General features: G+C 46.5%; 1 protein-coding gene across 1 annotated transcript in view; it reads left to right on the top strand.

Moving 5' to 3' along the window:
* The window catches only part of galm (galactose mutarotase), a 73,951-nt gene continuing 49,169 nt past the window's right edge, over positions 1–24,782 (top strand). Inside the window, exons 1-3 of the mRNA XM_030107368.1 lie at positions 1–90; positions 2,702–2,895; positions 20,331–20,485. Of these exons, the coding sequence (XP_029963228.1) occupies positions 2,709–2,895; positions 20,331–20,485 (342 nt within the window). The 5' untranslated portion in view covers positions 1–90; positions 2,702–2,708. The remainder of the gene's footprint in view (positions 91–2,701; positions 2,896–20,330; positions 20,486–24,782) is intronic.

Here is a 24,782-nt window from a genome sequence, read left to right as displayed (position 1 = left end):
CTATACGTCACTGGACGTTCGGAGAGTTTGCTCCGCCACGACGGTGCAGCAGTTTGGAGCGTCTGGAGTCCGGATTAGTTTTCTTTGAGGGTAAGAAGCGATTAGACGAACCACACTGAATAACTGTTGCTATTATACACACCACCAGCTTCCGTCCGTCCAGATGAGCCAGTCACGAGAGGGCAGCCAGTCTTCTTTGAAGCGTTGATAGTTTTGTGCTGAAAACAGACCGGAAGTAGAGAGAGAGAGAGAGAGAGAGAGAGAGAGAGAGAGAGAGAGAGATTGTGATTCATATTCCATATGCACACAGATACTGCGATGATCCTCGTGTGTGTGTGTGTGTGTGTGTGTGTGTGTGTGTGTGTGTGTGGTGCCGAGTTGGGCAAGTTACTTTAAAATTAAAATATAGTTCATATTATTAGTTACTGTGGTTTTGAAATATTGGTTTATATTACTCTACCTTTGCTTAATTTTTGAGTTACTTCCACCCAAATGACTGCAGAAATATTACTCGTTACTAAGTTGCTGAAATGCAGCATTATGTAGAACCTTAAAACTACTAACTTAATATGATGGCCACTTTACAATGCAACAATAAGTAAGAATGGATGTCAGAACCACAAAAGCAGACAGTGGATTAGTCTGGTAGGTTATGATAGAGATGCTGCAAATCTTCATTTGAAAAACAATAGAGCTCCAGCTGGCATGACATGACCTCTACTTCCACAGACATGGGAACATCAGCTGTTGCTTTGGGCTGTGCAGCAAACCTATGTTACTTACTGTACTACATTAAAAATACATTGAAACAATAATGAAAGATTTCTCAGTCTTTGTTAGCCGTTTGTGAAGTTTTGTGTTTGTGCCCTGCCTTTACTCACATCCTGTGTATCTGCTGGGGGCTAAGCCCCCCTCCTCAAAACGCCCCTGCCTGCTACTCACTTATCATATTGAGCAGAAACAGAAATCATTGATGAATTCCCTGACACAAAATTTAATAATCCCTACCCCCAGGACACCACTCAGGTTGCCAGTTTTAGAGAGTGTGCTTGATTTTGGACAGTGATGGGGTGGCAAGCGTTGACAAGCATGCAGTGCACGGGGCACCAAAAGTATCTCGCTCTTTGCTGGGTGTCGCCACTACATGTGTAGTAGTAGCCAATGGAGAAAACATTTTGGGCAGCCGTATAGTAGCGTAGTAGCACTGACATTCACTCCAAAATGCAACTGGCAACCGCCTGTTTAGATCATTGGAATAATATAAAGGTTTTTTTTACGAAGCAGTCACTCAGACAGCACTGAATATCAACTTTAACACAGCGATGATGTGATGACAGAGCTGCTTTCCAGCTGGAGTTACCATAACCTGATGAAAGTCCTCAGCCCCCTCCAGTTCTGCATGTATCTTCTGTGTTCGTGCGGTTTTGCACGTCCGCCTACGCTTTGGAATAAACATGTTTTTATGCTGTGGTCTGGGAAGCAGAGTCAGGGTGACATGTTCTCATATCGTTATTGGTAAGAGTTACGCTAACAAGTTCGAAATGTGGGGGAACTCTTTCTTCCCACAAGTTGTTATGTCTGGTTCTCATAACAAGGTATGGGAGTAGGGGCAGGTGGAGAAAGAGGCGTGTGGGAACTCTTTTGCCTGCTCATCCTCCCTGGTTCATGTGAGATCTGGCCAATCTCGAGATGACACCACGGGGAGGGTCTGACAGAATAAAAGACGGCTCGCGCTCGTAGTCTAGTTGGAGTCTTCTGTGGAGGTGTACACTCGCTCGGATTGATGCAGTAAAGAGTTTCCCGCCTGGTCTGTTGGCTCCCCGGATCGTGCGTCGCGGTAAGGAACTATAACAATGTGTTGTTATGCTGCATATTGCTGTGTGATTGTGATATGCTGTGTTGCGGGGAATAAGCTGACACTTTTATTCTAGCATATCAGTGTCTTGTGTGTTCATTGTGTGCCGACCAAGACCGATCCTGTCTAAACATTCCAAAAAACAGATGACAACATCCGCTCACCTCAATATTATTACTGCTGCTCTTCATGGGGATTTTGGTGACAGTCTTTCTGAACGCGATTCTCCTGTTGACAGGAGCTGCATGCCCCAGCAGCATCCTCTGCCACTAGTCTCCTCACTTCTCTGGCTTCAAGAAACTCGGCACAACACAGACCGCGGGAAACATGACTGTTTGTCTGCGTTTCTTTGACGTTCTGTTAGCTCGCCCTGCCTTCTTCCTCTGAGCAGCATCTGTCTCTCGGCTCAGTGCAGCGGCTCCACTCCAGCTGTTTCTTCATCTTACGTCCACACAGATTTCACTTCACCACCATGTTCTGGTCCGTTTCTCTGCCAGAACAGAGGTAATGACAATATGTTCACCTCAAATGTAGAATCCGAGAAGATATTCATCCACGCCATTGGAGCAACAGGAAACAACTCTTATTTGTGGATTTTTTTTTTTACTGTTGGCAAACTGTCTCCCTGTGTTTTCTAAAATTAGTTATAAAAAAACAACACACTAAGGTCAAAATTTACTGTAACACGTGTTACTTAGATTGTAATGGGTGAAACATTATTACATTTAATTAGTAACGCAATATTACCATGCAAATAGTAATATATTACTGTAGTTGCATTACTTTTGTAATTGCCCCCAACACTGATGGGTGTGTGTCTGTTTGTTTGTCCCTGTGTGTTTGCAGGATCTGGATGACTGAGGTGAAGCAGCAGCAGTGGGGGCAGGTCTCTGGTCTGGGACCTGTGGACCTCTGGGTCCTCCAGTCCTCCCAGGTCCAGGTTGAGGTCCTTAGCCTCGGGGCCATCATCCGATCCATTTGCTGCAGTGGAAACGATGGGCAGATCAGGGATGTCGTCTTGGGCTATGATGACCTGGAAGGTAGGAGCTAAACGACACTACAACCTTCTGAACATTTCATAGAAGATGACTTGAAATACAATGGTGTTTGTAATATGACCAAAGTGGTGGTAACAACATATTTACTCTCTATAGGGACATTAACTATATAATATATAAATATATTGTGTGAATCCCCAATTACAGTTCAAATTACAAATACAGTCTGAGAAAAGTATTTGACACACTGCTGATAAAAAAAAAATCCAGAAAATCACATGGATTAATTTTCCTTTGTATTTAACAATAACAGAAGTATTTGCTATAATACAGACCTACTCAGATCTCTCAGGTGTCAGGGCTGTCACTGGCCAACACAAGGTTTTCAGCATCTTCAACATTTTTTATTGGCTTCAGATCTGGAAATCGGCTCGGTCACTCCAGGACCTTGAAATTGGAAGTCAGTGTCATCCTGGAAGACCCAGCCACAACCCGTCTTTAGTACTGAGGAAAGGAGACGATACATGGCCCCATCTGTCAGTCCTCCCCTTATTTTAGTCTCATCAGACCATTGGACCGGATGCTTCCTCTGGATCATGCAGATGTCCTTTGGCAAACTTCAGACAGGCCTGCATGTGTGCTGTCTGGAGCAGGGGGACCTTGCAGCACAGCAGGATTTCAATCCATGGTGGCATAGTGTGTTACGAATGGTCATCTTGAAGACTGCGGTCCCAGGTCTCTCTGGGACATTGACCACCTCACATGTCGGCCTGGCCTGATCCCTCGCCCTTCTCATGGCCGCTGATCCCCCACGAGGTGAGTTCTTGCATGGAGCTCCAGACCGTGGGGGGAGTGACTTGAGTTTCTTCCATTTTTCAACTAATTTTGCGTGCAGTTCTTATATTCTTACCAGGTTGCTTGCCTGTTGTCCACTAACACATACTAACCTTGTCGAGGTTTGCGATTTTGTCCCTGGTGTCCAGTGGCGTTACCATGTGAAAATACTTGGTGGAGCAAGGTGTAGTAAGTGCAGTCATAGTGTGTGTATGTGCGTGTGTGTGTGTATGAGCTGTGTGAGCATACACTTTCACTCACCAAAGCTTAGGCGGTACGGCGGTCTTTCTTTTGGAAATGATTTTCAATGACTTTCATTTATTGTAATTTTATTTGTTAGCTTTAGCAGCACCGGACTGTCAGGACTCCCTCAATCTGACAATCATTAATAAGTAATACCTGCATAGATTGGCAGCAGCCAATCAGCTCTCTGTATGGAAATTGTGTTGTAGTGAGGCTTCGGCTTGTAAAAACAAAAAGAACAAAAAAAGGCTCAGTCTGAATGAGCACAGCTGCATTTGTTCATGTGTACTTCTATTTTTCTGCATGCAATACACACTGCATGGTGAGAGTGGCTTCAGGGCCTCTCGTGCTCCAGAGGGGTGGATCAGCAGAACACAGCCTGAAATGGCAAGACAGAGACCAAAACCAGAAACTAACCTCCTGACACACAAATTATATGCTGATGAGCAGGGACGGCTGGTATGAATGGGCTAGCAGGGCTGAGCCCTCCCAGCACAAAAAGACAGCTAATACAAAAAAGATGAGAAAATTGTTTTTTAAATAACTTACAACAGATTGTTTTAAGTTTAGATAAAACCAAAGGCAGCAACAGCAGCAATCAGTCAAAAGGAAAACAGAGAATATCTCTAAACGGGCTGATTTTTTACAGCCCTGGCAGATACATTCATTTCCTTCTTGTAAGTGATTGACAGGTGTCATGTCCCGCCCCCCGTGGTTTACTGAGCATTTCGGGCTTGCTTCAGTTAGCCCACAGCCGCTGACGTCTGACCAACAGCAGCGAGTTAACGCAGCGGGGCTGCTACTGGTGCCAGGGTTGGGAAGGAGGGAGAAAAAGTTCAGCTATGGCGGCGTCAGCATGAACCAGGTGGATGATTTGCTGTGATTGATGCTCTTTCCACGCTGTCTATCGAGACGGACTTCATCCAAAAGTTACCCGACTTCAACGACATGGTGGTTAACCTGTTTGCATCCCAGAAAGGCGTCGATGTGAGCTTCTTTTCTAATAAGGTCGGCCCATGTCGACCTGTTAAAGGACTGAGGAGCCTTGTTTTAGCTGAGTAACGGCGTGTTTCACTACATGTCACCAAACAGCTGCAGCAGGCTATCTGTGGGCAGTCGTTGAAGTTGGATTAGAACACGTTTGTAGTACGTAAATGTATATGTGTGTGTGTGCGTGAGAGAGAGAGAGGGAGAGAGAGAGAGAGATCGCACTAAAAAAGTATAGTGTACCTGTAATTGATGTAACTGTGTATGGGTGATGTACCGGTGATGTTATTTTTGCAGCTCTGTTAACTATTTAATCAGTATTATGCAAGCATTTGAAGCCGACCCAACAAATTTCACCACCAGCCGCCCCTGCTGATGAGGAGTTAAGAGTCATACTCACAGACAATACAGCATGGAGTATAATCTTAGAAAATTTCTAACACAGTTTGCTTGCAGTCCTGCTATCCTATTCAGTGCAAACAAAAGAGAAGGAAAAAGATGAGTCAATCAATAACTCATATATGAAAATAAATACTTTACAAAATAAAGGATCTGTTGTGAAAAAAAAGAAAAAGGATGACACCAGTAGTATTTCCTGGCCCTGAAGTGTCTCCAAGTGCTCCAGTCTGTTTAACTTTAGTGTCTCGTAGCGCCTCCTGAAGGTCACAGCTGGAACAGGTGATGTGCCAGCTCTTGGAACAAAGCCGTTTTTTAGTCTGTTTGTTCTCGCTTTTATGTATCTGTAACGCCACTCTGAGGACTCTCAGGTTCTCCTGAGGACTCTCAGGTTCTTCCTGATAACTCTCATGTTCTTCCTGATAACTCTCAGGTTCTCCTGAGGACTCTCAGGTTCTCCTGGGGACTCTCAGGTTCTCCTGAGGACTCTCATGTTCTTCCTGATAACTCTCAGGTTCTTCCTGATAACTCTCATGTTCTTCCTGATAACTCTCAGGTTCTCCTGAGGACTCTCAGGTTCTCCTGAGGACTCTCATGTTCTTCCTGATAACTCTCAGGTTCTTCCTGATAACTCTCATGTTCTTCCTGATAACTCTCAGGTTCTCCTGAGGACTCTCAGGTTCTCCTGAGGACTCTCAGGTTCTCCTGAGGACTCTCATGTTCTTCCTGATAACTCTCAGGTTCTTCCTGATAACTCTCATGTTCTTCCTGATAACTCTCAGGTTCTCCTGAGGACTCTCAGGTTCTCCTGAGGACTCTCAGGTTCTTCCTGAGGACTCTCATGTTCTTCCTGGGGACTCTCAGGTTCTCCTGAGGACTCTCAGGTTCTTCCTGAGGACTCTCATGTTCTTCCTGGGGACTCTCAGGTTCTCCTGAGGACTCTCAGGTTCTTCCTGGGGACTCTCAGGTTCTCCTGAGGACTCTCATGTTCTTCCTGAGGACTCTCATGTTCTTCCTGAGGACTCTCAGGTTCTTCCTGGGGACTCTCAGGTTCTCCTGAGGACTCTCATGTTCTTCCTGAGGACTCTCAGGTTCTCCTGAGGACTCTCATGTTCTTCCTGGGGACTCTCAGGTTCTTCCTGGGGACTCTCATGTTCTTCCTGGGGACTCTCAGGTTCTCCTGAGGACTCTCAGGTTCTTCCTGGGGACTCTCAGGTTCTCCTGAGGACTCTCATGTTCTTCCTGAGGACTCTCAGGTTCTCCTGAGGACTCTCATGTTCTTCCTGGGGACTCTCAGGTTCTTCCTGATAACTCTCAGGTTCTTCCTGAGGACTCTCAGGTTCTCCTGAGGACTCTCAGGTTCTTCCTGGGGACTCTCAGGTTCTCCTGAGGACTCTCATGTTCTTCCTGAGGACTCTCAGGTTCTCCTGAGGACTCTCAGGTTCTTCCTGGGGACTCTCAGGTTCTCCTGAGGACTCTCATGTTCTTCCTGAGGACTCTCATGTTCTTCCTGAGGACTCTCAGGTTCTTCCTGGGGACTCTCAGGTTCTCCTGAGGACTCTCATGTTCTTCCTGAGGACTCTCAGGTTCTCCTGAGGACTCTCATGTTCTTCCTGGGGACTCTCAGGTTCTCCTGAGGACTCTCAGGTTCTCCTGAGGACTCTCAGGTTCTCCTGAGGACTCTCAGGTTCTCCTGAGGACTCTCATGTTCTTCCTGGGGACTCTCAGGTTCTTCCTGGGGACTCTCAGGTTCTCCTGAGGACTCTCATGTTCTTCCTGGGGACTCTCATGTTCTTCCTGGGGACTCTCAGGTTCTTCCTGAGGACTCTCAGGTTCTTCCTGGGGACTCTCAGGTTCTCCTGAGGACTCTCATGTTCTTCCTGGGGACTCTCAGGTTCTTCCTGGGGACTCTCAGGTTCTCCTGAGGACTCTCATGTTCTTCCTGAGGACTCTCAGGTTCTCCTGAGGACTCTCATGTTCTTCCTGGGGACTCTCAGGTTCTTCCTGGGGACTCTCAGGTTCTCCTGAGGACTCTCAGGTTCTTCCTGGGGACTCTCAGGTTCTCCTGAGGACCCTCATATTCTTCACGTCTTTACATCGCAGTGATATGTGTGCCGGACCAGTGGGTTGAGACCGGATCGTTCTCCGTTACCTGCTGCTGCACAGCTGAGCAGTGAGTGAAGTGACACCTGGCTCCACCCCCCCGACCCACACCACTCAGAAACTGAAAAAAAAAAAGTAAAATAAACTGTACTACTACATGACTGTAAAGTAACAATGCATGTACTTCATTTTCTGTGAATAAATAGCAATAAAAGCGCAGAAAAAACAGCATGAAGCACAGGAAAACTTGCTCCGGGAGGCGGGCTGTTGGAGCCATTCCACCAATCACAGTAGAAAACAAATGACTCACATGAAATTAAACCAACCAGCGCCGGTTAACGGCTGCTGCTCAGGGAGAAGTTTATATCGTCCAACGCTGTCTGGTTTATCAACTCACTCTAAGCTAACACGGAGAATATGAACTGAAACTCAAGAATGAGGAAGCCTAAAGGCGTCAGTATGCTTCCCCGTCGCAGCGACGCCGTTCCTACGCCGGCAGCCCTACGCCGCCACTGAACATATCCTGCTTCTGCGTCAAGGGAACGCCCTCCTCTGCAATTTCACCACCAAGCTGCTAGGGGGCGTGGCAGCGTGTCTTTGTTTTGCAATCGGCAGTCACAACAACAATGCGGCAGCTCCAGCTTTACCTAGACATAGATCTATAGACATAGATATCTAGACACGCTGCACTTACCGAACATATATCTGGATATATGACATATCTGGCGACACCGGGCTGTGGTGGAGGAGAGGCTGAGCGGACCGTGATGAAATATTGGTGAAATTAATGAGTTTTTGGACGATTAAAGCCGTTTTAGGAGCGGCTATACACATAGCCCCGTCTGCTAACAGTATACGGATGTGCGCCGGTCAAGTTTGGATTTAAATTTCTCCCGAAGCACTGCTCGGATCAGAAAAGCATTTGGGGTGAGTTCTACTTCATTCTATAAACAATGCAAAAGCGGACCAATCACAGCCCTCGACGTTCACGTCACTATGCGACGCCTCGGCGCGAAGTCACGATTTTCAGGAGATGTGGTCAAGCCCTAGCGTAGCCCCGGCGTAGGGCGCGGCGTAGACCACGTAGGAATGATGTCGCAGCGACAGGGAAGCATACTGAGGCCTTAAGGAACCTAGCACCTGCTCCACCGGGGAGGACGTGTTTTCCAGCTGCGCCGCCGTCCGCCACCCATTCAACACATTCACACCTCAAAGCATTGGAGCCATTGCATTCCAGACCCCCTCCTGAAGTGGTCTGAGTACAGACGCATTAGGAGCTGGGAAGAGGCATTGGTGCTGTGATCACATTTCACCAAATACACATTCCTGTCCAGTGTGAGCAGGCCCTTTGGTGATCTCTTTTGTCTTTGAGGTTTTCATTGACAGGTTATTGCCTTCTTCACAGCAGATTGTGTTGAGTTTCTTGACCGAGGCGGTGTCCTCTTCTTTTGAGATCAGGCTGACCACTGTGTTGTCGTCGGCGCATTTGATGATGATATTACTGCTGTGGGCCGGTCTGCAGTTGTAGGTGTAGAGACGGTATAGGAGGGGGCTCAGCACACAGCCCTTTGGTGTGCCCGTGCTCAGAGTGCGAGTGGAGGAAAGGTGGGTGGGGCAAGTCTCACCGTCTGGGGTGTGTTGGTGAAGAAGTCCTTGATGCAGGCTCATGGGGGGGGGCGGACGGACTTCATTATATCAGGTGTGAGGGCAACAGGGCGATGGTCAATGAGGCTGGTTGTGGGCGAGTTATGATGCAACTCATGAAATATATTGCCTCATATCACCATGTGTCACAGATTTAGGCAAAAATTGAATAAGTAGGGATACAAAAAACAAAACCCTTGGGTTGTAATGATTTTGATGGTGTGTCTGATGCATGTCACGCCGCCGAGCAAGCACCATGGGGGTCCAGTTTGAGAACTGCTGCTATAAATACACAGTTACTGTGCAAACCTAGTTTTCTGGCTGTACTGTATGAAAAAAACAAAAAACTTGAAGTAGTAATGAATAATGTCGCAGTCAGCGTTCACTGTTTTTTAAGCTCATGCGATACGTTCTCTGCCATCCTTTGCACCTCCTGGGTTCTAAGCCCCCCGTCTGGTAAACCCAGTGACGCCCTGCCTGGCAACACTCTGCTCTCTGATCACTGAGCAGGACGGAGGTCATTGGTGAATCGGGTGATGCCGTTTGACTCTTGGCTCTCTCAGAGAGATTACACAGAGTCTAATGAGTAATATTCCTCATAACGTTCCTCCCCCTCAGAGCGCCGCGCAGGTTGCCTGTTTGGGATAGTTTACTTGATTTTGGAGTTTTGGAGTTCCGATGTGCGGCACACTGCCACGCATGGTGTACTGTAAAATGCAACCTATAGAATTTAACCAATAAATCTGAGGTAACAATTTGCATCTACTTTTCTTTTCGGGTAGATTTAATTCTATATATTGAGTAAAAAATAACTGAAATAAAAAGCTATGAAATACTTAAGTTTATTGGGTTAAAATTACCCCACATTTATGCATATTTTCAACAGCTACTTACTCAATAAAATTGGGTAAAATTATCTCTTAAATGTTAATAGGTAATACCTCATCATTTTTAATAAAAACTCATTACTATCAGTTAGCAACCATTACTTATTCAGATAAGGTAAGATTTACCCCCCAAAAAAGACATTCAGATGGTCATCGTCTCAATGTTTTTAATCCATACAATCATTAAAACCACAGAGTGAAGTGCAAAACAACAGATTCACACATTTGAAGTAATGAACATGTTTTCTAACTCACGAAACTATCGGCTTCAAAAGCTGCTTCTAGACAATAAAACATATCTCCCAGTTTTTGGACACCAAGATTGCTGGATAACAAAAAGGAATGGTTAGGACATCAGAGAGAAGAAAAGTGGGGAGAGAAGGGAAGAGCTTCCAGGAATGACCGATCACATGATTTTCTTGTATCCAAACTCTTCCGCTTTACACAACAGTGACTGATCAAATCTGCAGTCCAGCTGCTTCCATACAACAAATAATGGAACTGCTTGGTTTACATGTAGCAATGATCCACCAAATAATCCAAAAACACAGAATAAAGTGTAATGCAACATCTTCACACAACTTTTCAAGGAATGAACCCGTTTTCTAACTTATTAAGCTAACAGCTTCAACTGCTTCAATTGAATGTAGAGGGCATCTCAGATGTTGGCAACATGTTGGTGTTTTTTCCGACCAACTGATGACCAGATGATTGTAAATTGTTTCTTTATATTGTAGCCTACTCTTGAACCGGTGTATCATTTTGAGACGAGACTTTTCGTGGGCGCAATAATATATTGTCCCTCGTTGACAACGGTGCCAACAACACCGGCGTGGACTAGTTCCTAAACGAGCGGCAGACAGTCATGCATGCTGACTAATCTTGTAAAAACCACACCGTAAACACATTTCATTTCAAATACTACTTACCGGCAGATCTATGCTTTACATCGGCATCATTTATGTTATTTTTTTCTCCATGCAAGGATTTGTCTAGATCAGGGGTTTTCAAAGTGCGGAATAGTGAGCCTCCCCATATGGAAGTCAAAAGCATGGTGGCCCCCCTTTACCCACTTACTCATATCGTCTGAGCGGGGGGGGGGGGGGGGGGGTACGATTCCTCATCAATTCTCTTATTGATTCTCATTGATTGAGATATGAAACAATTGCATTAACTCTTTAATATCTTCATCCTGAACAGAAGAAAACATGTCCATGTCATGAAAACTATGCAAGCTGCAGTCGCCCCAGTTTCATCTTTTGGTGTGAAATCCAGCCAAACTCTGGAGCTTCTTCCTGACCCCAGGTTGGAAAGCTCAAAACAAATGACACCGGCCTCACACTGGATGCCCCTGTCTGGTCCAGCTCTGCAGCTCTGTCACTCACACAGTCTCAGTGTGTGTGCTGTCAGCTGATGGAGGTTGCCAGATCTGTCCCAAATATAATGTTAATTCCATCCAACAATAGAAAGCAGTCCAAACCTCCATCTCTGAAGAAAATGCATGTTAAAACCGTAAAAACCGGATTTGCATTTAAAAAAAACACACATCACAAACATATAGCATTCCATCAACCCACCTCGGGTTCAAGAGAAGCTTGATTGTGCAGAAACCCGTCCAATCTGGCAACACAGCCGCTCCGGTCATGGAGCTTTGATTTGTGCAATTTCTTGTCGTTTGAATTTCCTACAATGAGTAAACCTGTACCTGTATGAGTAAAACCCCTTTCACACTGGCCAAAAAACCCGTTTCAACCCGCTAATTAACCGGGTCCTCATGGCAGTGTGAAAGTGTTCACTCGGCATTAGACCCGGGTTTTTCAACCCTGCAATCGACGTGTGTTTTTAGCGGGTCGCTACTATCGGCTTTTTAGTGGGAGGGGCGAAAGGGAGTGTGAAAGGCAGACGCGAGTCGACGTGGTAACTTACGTGATGACGTCGACGCAGCGCGGCTACGTTAGCGCTAGGGATGCACATGGTTAACCGTTTAACCGTTAACCGATAACAGGAACTTTGACCGGTTAATACTATGGGTTATTTTTTTTTAAGCCCCAGCTGGAGGAGCTCTCCACAGAGCCGTGCGTCTTCATGCAGCTGGCATTATATTACAGATATCAATGACGGCGCTGCAGATGACTCCTTAATTCACTGATTAATTCCAGGTGCCTTCATGCTGTACAGTCGGGGAGGGTGTGTGTCTTTGTGCGCATTGATGCATGTGGCACAAAACCGGCGTTACATTGAATATTATTTTTTATCTCCAGACGCCGCGGGTCGTCCAGATTCACAGTGAAATGGTTCAGTATGAAGCCGCAGCATCCAGATAAATATTAAGCTCCATCAGAACGGTTTAAAAATGGGATTTCAGAAGCTAAAACTTTATTTTGGAAATGAATCAGAACACAGATCACCAGCGCGCTCACTCTCCACATAATTTAAAAAGCAATAGGAGATGATTGAAGCCCACAGGACTGTTAATTATATCTAAATCTTGTAGCTTTTTTTTTACATTTTAGATGAGAATTTGCTGTTATTGTAAATCTGCAGTTCAGCACCGGACTGTGCCGAGTCAGTCACTCACTCGGAGCGCACATTTCCGTGTCGGAATGGTGGGACGTCTGCGTGTCGGAATAGCGGTATTTCGGAATGGTGATGTGTCTAAATGGTGGTGCGTCGGAATGTCGGAGCGGCAGCATGGAGCCGCTCAACAGGGCGTTTAAAGGTCGTCCTGCTTCGAGTCGCTTTGGAGCCTCGGCGCTCCACCGATGCCACGCTCTTTCTGTGCACGTTCCGCAGGCGAACTGTTCCACACATCCTCCAGAAGCTTTTCCGGCACTACAGACTGTTTATCTGCTCCTTTATTACAGATTATTTAGAGAAAATTAAGCACATACATTGTCAGTATGTTATCATTTAATATTAAAGTTTATTTAGCCTTTTTTTTCTTTTTTTCTGAATCGCGGGGGCGGCGCCGGAGCGATTCTGTCGGCAGACCTTCTCCCCCCTCCAGACAGTCTGCTGTCTCTGTCCACGAGATTTTCTCTCTGGTGTTTGAGCGATCAGGCTGGAGCTCCGGCTGCCGTCACTTTTACCGTCATGTTTTGTTTGCTGCGGCGCTCTGGCGATGCGCGACCTGCGCGCAACGCGGTCACAAATTCTGGCTGCTGTGCGGACGTCCGCAGATCGGTCCGTGCAGACCAATGCGCAACGCACACCCACGCAGATATGTGAAGCAGGACGGGCCTTAAATCTTATCGGTCACCGGTTATTAACCGGTTAAAAGGCGTCGGTTATCGGTCATAGAAAAGATATAAAACGTGCATCCCTAGTTAGCGCGCTAGCTGTTGTTTCTGGACACAGCGTGAGATTTCCTTCGTCAAGATGACCCAGTATTGGCAAGATAGCGAGACCAGAGAGCTCCTCTGGATCCGTGGGGAAGAGGAGATTCGTCTACAGGTAATGGGGACTGTTTTCCGCTGCATCGTTTACTGTCGCTTTGCTCCGTCGCGCTGATGATGTCATCAACGCGGGACACAATCAGCGCGGGAAGACACAGCGACGCGGCTCGCCAGCAGGCGGTTAGACGCGGGTCTGCAGGCAGTGTGACGGGACACAAAAGGCGATTATTAGCGGGTCGAAAACACGGGTCGACCCGCTAGTTGCAGTGTGAAAGGGGTATGAGTAACCTCTGTTCTAATGCATATAATGATTAAATCGCGTCGTTTGTCATATATTCTACCAGAAGAATTACAAAAAACAATGTTACGGCAAAAACACGACACAGATTTTATTTTGAAATCACTGATTTACGAACACGTATCTACTTTCCATCTGGCACCGACTTGTTTCTGTTCAGACTGAAGCAGCGGCTCCGGAGTGAGGAAAAATCTTTCGGTCATGACCCAAAGTTCATGACCATAGGTGAGGGTGGGAACGTAGATTGACCGGTAAATCGAGAGCTTCGCCTGTCGGCTCAGCTCCTTCTTCACCACAACGGACCGATACAACGACTGCATCACTGCGGCCGCTGCACCGATCCGCCTGTCAATCTCACACTCCATCCTTCCCTCACTCGTGAACAAGACCCCAAGATACTGAAACTCCTCCACTTGGGCCAGAGTCTCTCCACCGACCTGGAGAGGGCAGGCCACCTTCTTCCGGTCGAGGACCATGGCCTCAGATTTGGAGGTGCTGATCCTCATCCCTGTCGCTTCACACTCGGCTGCGAACCGCCCCAGTGCATGCTGTAGGCCCGGGTTCGATGAAGCCAACAGGACGACATCATCTGCAAAAAGTAGAGATGAAATCCTGTGGTTCCCGAACCGGACACCTTCCGGCCCCTGGCTGCACCTAGAAATTCTGTCCATAAGAATTATAAACAGAACCGGTGACAAAGGGCAGCCCTGCCGGAGTCCAACATGCACTGGGAACAGGTCCGACTTACTGCCGACAATGCGGACCAGACTCCTACTCCGGTCATACAAAGACCGGACGGCCCTTAACAAGGGGCCCCGGACTCCGTATTCCCGGAGCACCCCCCACAAGACACCACGAGGGACGCGGTCGAATGCCTTCTCCAAGTCCACAAAACACATGTGAACTGGTTGGGCGAACTCCCACAAACCCTCGAGCACCCTATGGAGGGTATAGAGCTGGTCCACTGTTCCACGACCAGGACGAAAACCGCATTGTTCCTCCTGAATCCGAGGTTCGGCTATCGGTCGAATCCTCCTCTCCAGTACCCTGGAATAGACTTTCCCTGGGAGGCTGAGGAGTGTGATCCCCCTATAGTTGGAGCACACCCTCCGGTCCCCCTTTTTAAACAGGGGGACCACCACCACGGTCTGCCAATCCAGAGGCACCGTCCCCGACTGCCACGCGATGTTGCAGAGACATGTCAACCAAGACAGTCCCTGCACATCCAGAGACTTAAGATACTCAGGGCGAATCTCGTCCACCCCCGGTGCCTTGCTACCGAGGAACTTACCAACCACCTCGGTGACTTCAGCTTGGGTGATGGACGAGTCCACCTCTGAGACCTCAGCCTCTGCTTCCTCCAGAACATGGTCCACTCGGACTCAATGTCCCCAGCCTCCCTCGGGACATGAGAGAAGCTCTCCCGGAGGTGGGAGTTGAAAACCCTGCTGACAGAGGGTTCCACCAGACGTTCCCAGCAGACCCTCACAACACGTTTAGGTCTGCCAAGTCTGTCTGGTTTCCTCCTCCGCCAGAGAATCCAACTCACCACCAGGTGGTGATCGGTCGACAGCTCTGCCCCTCTCTTCACCCGAGTGTCCAAAACACGCGGCCGGAGGTCAGATGACACGACAACAAAGTCGATCATCGACCTCCGACCTAGGGTGTCCTGGTGCCAAGTGCACTTATGGACCCCCCGGTGCTAGAACATGGTGTTCGTTATGGACAAACTGTGACTAGTACAGAAGTCCAATAACAGAACACCACTCGGGTTCAGATCAGAGAGGCCATGCGATCCAATCACCCCCTTCCAGGTCTCACTGTCGCTGCCCACGTGGGCGTTGAAGTCCCCCAGTAGAACAATGGAGTCCCCAGTCGGAGCACTGTCCAGCACCCCTCCCAGGGACTCCAAGAAGGCCGGGTACTCTGCACTGCTGTTCGGCCCATAAGCCGAGACAACAGTGAGGCACCTGTCCCCGACCCGAAGGCGCAGGGATGCGACCCTCTCGTTCGCTGGGGTGAACTCCAACACGTGGCGGCTGAGCTGTGGGGCTATAAGCAAACCCACACCAGCCCGCCATCTCTGTGTCTGAGGATTGGGTCGCCGGGCACCCTTCCGTCAGCTGCCACCCAATCCACATTGCACCCAGCCCCTACGGTTCCCTCGGTGGGTGGTGAGCCCACCGGAGGTCAGGCCCACGTCGTCCCTTCGGGCTGAGCCCGGCCGGGCCCCGTGGGCAAAGGCCCAGCCACCAGGCGCTCGCTTACGAGCCCCAATCCCAGGCCTGGCTCCAGGGTGGGGCCCCGGCTGCGCCATACTGGGCGACGTAACGACCTTTGCTGTCTCTCGTCTCATAAGGGCTTTCGAACTGCTCTCAGTCTGGTGCGTCACCCAGGACCTGTTTGCCATGGGAGACCCTACTAGGGGGCATAAAGCCCCCCGGCAACATAGCTCCTGGGATCATGCGGGCTCTCAAACTCCCCCACCACGATAAGGTGGCAGTTCTAGAGGGAGGTGACGTGGAAGCGTTTGTTTGATTTAGTTTCACTGGAATGAGCGATGACTGCAGATCAGACAAGCCCCAATCACTGTTGGTTTTTAGAACTACTAAAATCGTAAAACCCCTTTTTTCCCTTGGCTTTCAACCCAGCTTGAGAATTGGTTTATGTTTTTTTTTTTCTGGCCATTTTTATTTTGTTTTGTTTATATTATTTTTGTCATCTTTTATTGTTCACACTTTGTTTTTAGGCTTTATGTCTTTTTATGTACAGGAATTGGTTTCAGCCATGGTTGTTTTAAATGTGCTCTTTAAATAAAGATGAGTTAAGCTACGTTCACACCACCAAGTGCTGTCTGCGATTTTGCATCAAAGACAAGTGAAAACAAATGGGAACGCGTGTTCCAGCTGCGATGAGACGCAACGCGTCGGACGCGGCGCGTCGTCACGACGCGTCGGGGCGTTGGCGCTACGCGTCGCGATTTTGCGTCCGACGCTGAAGTTGGGAAATCTGAACTTTGGCGCGTCGCGATTTTGCGGCAAACCAATCATAGAGCGTGTCCATGGTGACGTCGGCCAGGGAGCGGGAACCGGTCCGAAGAGAAGCACTACGACCATGGAGGAGCGTGTTAAGGCCCGTCCATGCTTCACATGTACGCGTTTCCGCGTCCGCTTTGGAAGGTCCGCGCTCCACCGATGCGGACGCGCTTTCTCCCATGCTACATTTTGAGCTCAGCTGTGCGCGTCTTGTGCAGGCGCGGTGATCCACGCAGCCTCGAGAAGCTTTTCCGGCTCTACAGACTGTTTATCTGCTCCTTTATTACGGTTTATTGAGAGGAAATTAAGCACATACATTGTCAGTCCATTATCTTTAAATATTAAAGTTTATTTAGCCTTTTTTTTCTGTTTCTGAATCGCGGGGCGGCGCCGGAGCGATTAGTTACTTTTTCACTTCTGTCTGCAGACCTTCTCCTCCCTCCAGACAGTCTCTCTCTCTTTCCACCAGTTTTTCACTCTTTCGGTGTCTTTAAGTGGAGCCATCAGGCTGGAGCTCCGTCTACTTTCACTTTTACTGTCATGTTTTGTTTGCTATGGCGCTCTGGCGCAGGCGCACACTTCCGCGACCTGCGCGCAATGCGCAACGCGGGCTCAAATTCTGGCTGCTGCGCGGACGTCCGCGGATCGGTCCGCGCGGACCCTAGCGGACAGGAATTCATGACGATTTTTACGTCATGCGGACCAATGCGCAACGCGCACCCACGCGGACATGTGAAGCATGGACGGGCCTTTATAATGGCCGTTTACGCTCGCCCAGAGCTCTGGGACAAAACTTCTTCATTTTACAGGGAGCCCCGCCTCCCCACCAGACACGACGCGTCGCATCTGGTGGGGAGGCGGCTTTTGGCCCCGCGTTGTTCAGCGTCGGACCTCAGAATTGACACGCGTTCAGCTTCTCGCGTTGACGCGCTTTTTGACGCAAAATCGCGTTCGGTGTGAACGTAGCTTTAAGGACAGACTGTAACAGGGACATCTGGACAGGACTGGACATGGTTGGTTTGGTGCTTTTTTTGTCGAATATGTAAAAATAAAATAAACAATTAATTAAAAAGAAGGAAATGGAAAAACAGTAAATGCCGGGAAAAAAACCCAACAACATCCAAACATGTAACAGATCTTGTTTTACATGTGCAAGAGGGGGTAGGAGAAGTCAGTGCTTGTTTATTCCTACCCCGGTTGCATCTTTGGATTTACCCCCTCCCTTTGGTTCAATTTGTTTACATACTGCACTTTTGCTAGGTTTTTGCACTTTAAAAGTTAATTTTAAAGGGGCTGTATCATGCAAAGTTCACTTTTGAATGTTTTAACCTTGTTATATAGGTAAGTACTCACCAAAAACACCCCAAAGCGTTTTTTTCCTTCGTGCCTGTGTGTTTGAGCTTTCCTCGTTTTTGTGCTGCTCAGAGAGGCAGCCCCTCCCGTACCCGTGAAAACGCTCTGTTAACCCATATTCACGTCACAATGTGAAGATGGCTCCCCTGTTGGCATTGTGTTTGCAGTTTCCCCGCTAACAGAGCTAGCGCGCAGCGTCACGGTGCTGTTTGGAGATTCACAGACTTGGAGACTCACAGAGAGAAGTACCTTAAACTGCCCCTAGGTGTGAGTGTGAATGGTTGTATGTTTATTTGTCTAAGCCCTGCGACAGACTGGCGACCTGTCTAGGGTGACCCCGCCCCGACGCGCCGCGAAAACCCGTCTGACGTGTCGCGACAACGCGTCCGCGTCTCGTCGCTGGTGGAACGCGCGTTCCCATTTGTTTTCATTTATTTTTTGACGCAGGTCCATTTCTCGCGTCGTTTCACCGCGCTGTGCTCCATCTGCTTGCTCCGACATGTCCGTGCGTCTTACACTCTCGTGCGGAAACTAAGGGTGTGAAAAATAATCGATATTAATAGATGCATCGATGCGCACGTGTGAGTGCATCGGCTCATTCACTGAGTATCGATGAAATTGATGGGCGAAATCTAGATTCATCTTGATGCGTTGGCGGGTATCGGTAAAATCCGATGTAAGCGCCATTTTGTTCATTGTAAATTTCACCCAATCTGGTGTTCCCCAGGCGCAGTGAATGCACCATCATTATATACGATGGAAGCCGTGAGGCACATACAATGCATGTTTGCGTGAGCAGCAGCGAGGAAGATTCTGTAGTTAATGCACCCGTAAAGTTTAAATCATATGTTTGGAAACACTACGGATTCGCAAAGAAAGACGGAAAGCTTGACAAAACATCTGTCATTTGCAAAGAATGCCGCGTTAAGAAGCCGCACGACAAACATGCAGACCAATTAACCACATCACCAACAAGTGTACCACCGCCTCCCCGTCTAGTTCCTCGTCGGACACCGGAGAGCTTCAATTAATCACCAGCTGATCTTCCTGAAGAAAAACCTGAAGCAGCGCCATCTGAAATGCATCACAAAGTGAGGTGTGGTATTTGCAGAAAGATCTGTTTTCTTGTTCTTTTCTTTTTTAATTCTTACGGATATTTCACACTCGGTGAGGGTCGTCTGTGTTCACACTACAGCAGCAGCTGTGAGTCTCAGATGCCAAATTGTTTACATTTTCTTTGCACAAAACCCAAGTTGGTTTATACTTTCTGCTCCTCACTGCTGTGTTAGCCCCCCTCCTAGTGAGTTCATATTAGCAGTACGTTTTGGAGACAGGAATATGAACAAACATTGATTGCACTGCTGAAAGTGTCACTTTAAGTTACTAATTGAGAGTGTTTTTTAAGATGGCAAAAACACCACTTTTGTTGAATTTACTGCCAAGTGTCTATGAGGAATAAAGCCAAATCCTTTTTGCAGTACCATACTGAATTTCATCTTTTTTAAACTTTTTTTTTCTCTTTGCTTATTTGCATTATGTTGAATCGCATCGTATCGCAACAAATTGCATCATATCGTATCGGATCACGTTGATTTGAACTAAATGATTATCGCATCGCATCGTGAAGAGGGTGAATCGTATCGCACCGTATCACCAGAAAATTCCATGTATCATTAAAGTATCGTATCGCTGGCAGTGAATCGAGATGCGTATCAAATCGTCCTCAGTGATGAGATTCACACCCCTAGCGGAAACATGCTGTGCTTTAGTTCCGGGCGCTACACGCCAGCGGTTTCACGGTAGTTTCACTGTACACAATTAATAAACAAATCCTCGAAGCAACAGAATTTAATTTGAAGCTTTTTTATAATCGAATTATTTGATTTATTCGATAAATCGTTTCAGCCCTAGCGGTGTAGAAAATGGATGGATGGATGGGCTTTTTACGAACCAGCGGGAGCCCTGTTTTGACACAGACAGGGTCATGTAATTACAGCAGCAGCTCTTTTGGGGGCGCTGTCAGCCTAAATGAACAGTGACCCCACAGGCAGAAGAAGGAATCCAGCTGATTTGATTGGACTGATGGACTGAAACTGGAAGCCCCACCTCAGCAGCTGGCTAGCAGTTAGCCACTAACCACTTTATTTATAGTATTCTGACCATCTATCAATGAGCACCTGCACCAGGTACTCCTGGACAGGATTCCAGTTCATCACACGGCAAGCACAGAGAGACAGACGACCATGCTCATGCCTAAAGGTTGCCAACTCAGCTGATCATTGGAACCATTTTGTGTTTGCAGGGTATATTTCTGACAAGCGGTACTTTGGGGCTGTTGTTGGTCGTGTGGCCAACAGAATTGCAAATGGACGCTTTATGGTGGAAGGGAAAGAGTACCAACTCGATCTCAACAATGGACCAAATGCTTTGCATGGAGGTCTTAAGGGCTTCAATAAGGTAAGATGAAGTATGTGACTTTTAAAGGGGCTGTATCATGCTTTTGTAGCTAGTCAAACAGAGCGTTTTCACGGTGTGGGAGGGGCTGCCTCTCTGAGCAGCAGGAACACCAGGAAATCTCAAACACACAGGCATGAAGGGAAAAAAAACCGCTTTGGGGTGTTTTTGGTGAGTAAATAATAGGGGTGGGACGAGACACAAATTTCACGGGACGAGATGTCTCGCGAGATTGAGTCCACGAGATCGAGACGACACGAGACTGAGGGGGGTGGGGGGGGGGGGGGGGGGGGGTGTTTGGTGCCGAGGTGTGGGGGGCAGCGCGGTACTCACGTGCAGCGTCGGAGCATGGAGTTTCTGGTCGGAGTGCCCCTTGTACGGCCACGTTGCCCTCCGCTCTACACTGCGCCCAAGGCGGCCGCCGAGTTCCCCTATTCCCATTCAAACCGCGGCGCACAGACGACGCCATGACTGCATTTGCACTTCATGCCACTAGGTGCGCTGTTTGCATGTTCAACCTTATATTACACAGACACCACAGAGGAAGAAGGGCGCCGCAGCCGCTGCAGGCTCTCTCTGCATGCTGTTAGAAACAGAGTGTGAGCCGGTAAGACGTGGTAAAATGTTCATTTATGCGATGCACCGTTTTTTCAATAAAAGAGAAGAACTGAACGATCGTTTCCGCACATTTTCTTTACGTCGTATCAATTAAACTGTATCACAAGTAGTTTGTGGACTCAAAAGACCAAGATTCCTTGCGGATAGAACATGCGCAGAACAGTATTTCATGTCCTTTTCGACTGGGTTTTTAAATATGAATATGAGCACATTCAGGGTTTTGCACGTGTTTATATGGCTGTGCGCCATGTAATGTATCATTCCGTCAATATTCCAGTTAATAAAGAGTTTTTGCCTTTATATAAACGTACTTAATCTCGCGGCATTCGATCTCGCGAGATCTCGCGCCATTGCGATCTCGCGAGATCTCGTGACACGAGATCTCGTCCCATCCCTAGTAAATAACTATATAACAAGGCTAAAACATACAAAAAGTGAATTTTGCATGATACAGCCCCTTTAAAGAATAAAACACTTTTCAGCAAAAATCAAGGGAACATGATTAAAGAGCATGCACATCTGAAACATTGTAATAACTATTTTGTTAATGTGATCCTAATGAAATTGTGAGACTTTAATAGAATTTCTTTCATAGATAAACAGAAAAAAATTCAAAGCCACAGTATTCTGGTCCTACGAAGTCCCTGCTTTGACACATGTGAATGGAATGATTGTCATGAGCACTCCTCAGAAAGCCCTAAAACAAGTCCCCCAATGCAGACCACATCCTGCAGCAGGAAAAAAAATAAATCGTGCACCAACACCAGCACCAACTTTGGATATTATACATACTAAGCTGTTTTCATACAAAGTGGCAAAAAGAAACCATGGATTTCCTTGTTTTCTGCCTTAGTTTGTCATAAAATGTGATCACCTAGTCAAGTGTCAACCAATATAACCTAATAATTATTTATGATTTTATTTGGACACATAGCGGACACTTTCAACATCAATACCTATACCGTTGGAAAAACTGAACTCAAAAAAATAAATGGAATGAGAAGTTTGCAAACTAATCATGGGATGAAGGGGCTGGCTCACAGACAGCCCACTAACCAACATCCACTGGAGACCTACTAGAGGTACAACTAGTCTATTCTTATTCAGGATTATGTGCTGCTGGAGTGAGTTACTCAGAGATCTCTCAGTACTTGTGTCAATCAGAAAAAGAGAGAAAAAAAAAAACCCTAAAAATAAGGACTTCATAAAAGCTTTATCAAAGGAAGGGATGTCATTAGGGATTTCAGGCAACATGGGAAATGCCTACCGTAGCAGCATTCTCACTTCATGTGAAAATGGACGACAATGAGATTTTGGACTCTCCTGCACTGTCGCATAGAGGTGTGCGATACTCCAAATTTTGGTATCGATCCGATACCAAGTAAATACTGGGCCAGTATCACCGATACGATACTTTTTTTACTAGGTTTTTTTTTTTTTTTTTTAATTTTTTTACATTTTTATTTTTTTTCTACATCCATCACAGGTAGCAGTTTCGCTGTCTGACGCTCTGAAGTAGCTCCTAACAGTCCTGCTCCTGTTCCTCATCTTAAATTTGCCACTAATGAACCAGTCTGTGTGTCTGATCAGCAGCAGGAGGAGGAGAGCTGCACAGTGAGCCTGAGGAGCTGAGAGAGAGAGAGGAAATGAAACACGGGACCAAGATTTTAACCAAATAAAAGAACAATTTTTAATTAGGGATGTGCGATACCACTTTTTTTCAGACCGATACCGAGTACGAGTACTTCATCTTCAGTACTCACCGATACTTGCATACCGATACTTTATATACATAAAATTTAAAATAATGCAATGAGAGATTATTTTTGAAAATGAATTTTATTTCTAATAAAAAGGCAGCCCAGCCACGATGTTTAAGTCCAAAATAATAGTCTGAAAAATAAAACAAACAACTCTGAGTTCACACTTGTTTAAATGAAATTAAGTGCAAGATAAAACAATTTCTCTGAGTTTTAAGTTTTTTTTAAATTAACTGAATTACTAGACATAAACAACTCTAAGTTATACACTTTTTAAAATGAACTTATTTTAACGATTTTTAAATGAAATTAAGTGCAAAATAAAACAGTTACATAAACTAAGGTTTTTAAATGTACTAATTTTAATGATTTTTTTATGAACTAAAGTCAAAGATAGAACAACCCCTGAGTTTTAAGAGTTGCTCTAAGAGCTGCTGGTGTTCTCTGTGCTGCTCTCGGACCTCTGCTCTTCAGTTTCTCGGTCTTCTGCAGAGTTTGCCGTCGAGTTGCTGCAGGAGTTTTCTTTTTTTCCAGCACAACAGCGTCAGACTCTCGTCCACAAGCTTCGCTCTGAGGTGTTTAAACAAATTACTAGTGGTACATGAACAACATCGCGCACCTCCTCCAGCAATTTTATCATTGCAGAGTTAGCATTCTGCAAAGCTCGGCTCGTTTTCACTGATATAAAAGAATTCCCACACCGCTGAAGTTCTGGTGAGACGAGCAGCCGTCCTGGATTCATCCTGTTGTCTCTGCTCTGGATGAGACTCATGGAGAGTCAACCCGCTGCAGTGTAGCCCTGCGCCTGTCAGCGACTCCCAGGGAGGAGCTTCTTCCTCTTTCATGTTTGTCGGCAGCTTGCATCCCATTTGGTTGCACTACCGCCAACTGCTGGTGAGGAGGGTTTACTACGCGTGGGGTTTCTTGCCGTGAGTATCGGCAGCTGGCATTGGTAGCCTTCACGAGTACCCGATACTTTGAAATATGGCCAGTATCTGCCCGATACCGATACCTGGTATTGGTACTCGCACATCCCTATTTTTAATTAAACAACACAAGAATACTACAACAATGTCAACATTTCAATAAAAATAATTCCGTTTGCCTTTTCACACAGAAAATGTCAATAATGAAAATATAATTTAAAAAAAAGCAACAGTATCAGCAGTACAACAAAAAGTACCATTACCCACAGGTATTTATGAAAAAAAGTCATTAGTGCAAATAAGGTGCAAAATACTACTGGCTCTTTGCTCTTTTGTTAATGAGCTGATACCCCGAGGTTGCTTTTTGCTCCTGGATATCGTGAGCAGTTATACTACAGTAGATAAATACATTAAAAAAAAAAAAAACCTGAAAATGCACAGCAATAACACGATAAACAAAACTTTAAAAACACACAAGCTGCTTCAAGACTACCACACAGCATCTTCAGAGTCACATGCTGAACCACATGAAACAGCTCCAGTCATCAGTGTAAATATACTGTAAACAGCTGGCTGTCATTCTCCACCACCTTTGATATATATTATATTTTTTTTAGTTCCATTAACACAATCAGGATTTATTTCAATTGACTAAATAAATGAAAATAGTTTAATCACTGCTGAAATGACATCTTTGACCACCAATTGAAAAGCAACGTCAAATTATGCTGGAAATACCAAAATCTTAACTTGGCTTCTCTACAACACTCCCTGGATGTTCTGGAGGCTTCTGTTGGAAACCTCAGGCAGAGACCTCTGTCTGTGTCGGCTCTGCTCCGTTTACGCTGCTTTTAAATGTTTGTGCAGATTGGTGGAGTTACCGCAGCAGTGCATTACCATCCTGTACACATTACATGATGCAGTGTCTTTGTCTGAAGCTGTGAAATAAGTCCATGCAGTGCCTCTTTATCCATCCACCATCGCTTTTCCTCACTC

Source organism: Salarias fasciatus, chromosome 13 (genome assembly GCF_902148845.1).
Source record: "Salarias fasciatus chromosome 13, fSalaFa1.1, whole genome shotgun sequence".
Classification (NCBI taxonomy): Eukaryota; Metazoa; Chordata; class Actinopteri; order Blenniiformes; family Blenniidae; genus Salarias; species Salarias fasciatus.
Note: the sequence above shows the minus strand (reverse complement) of the source record. Positions and strands in the feature narration are given on the sequence as shown.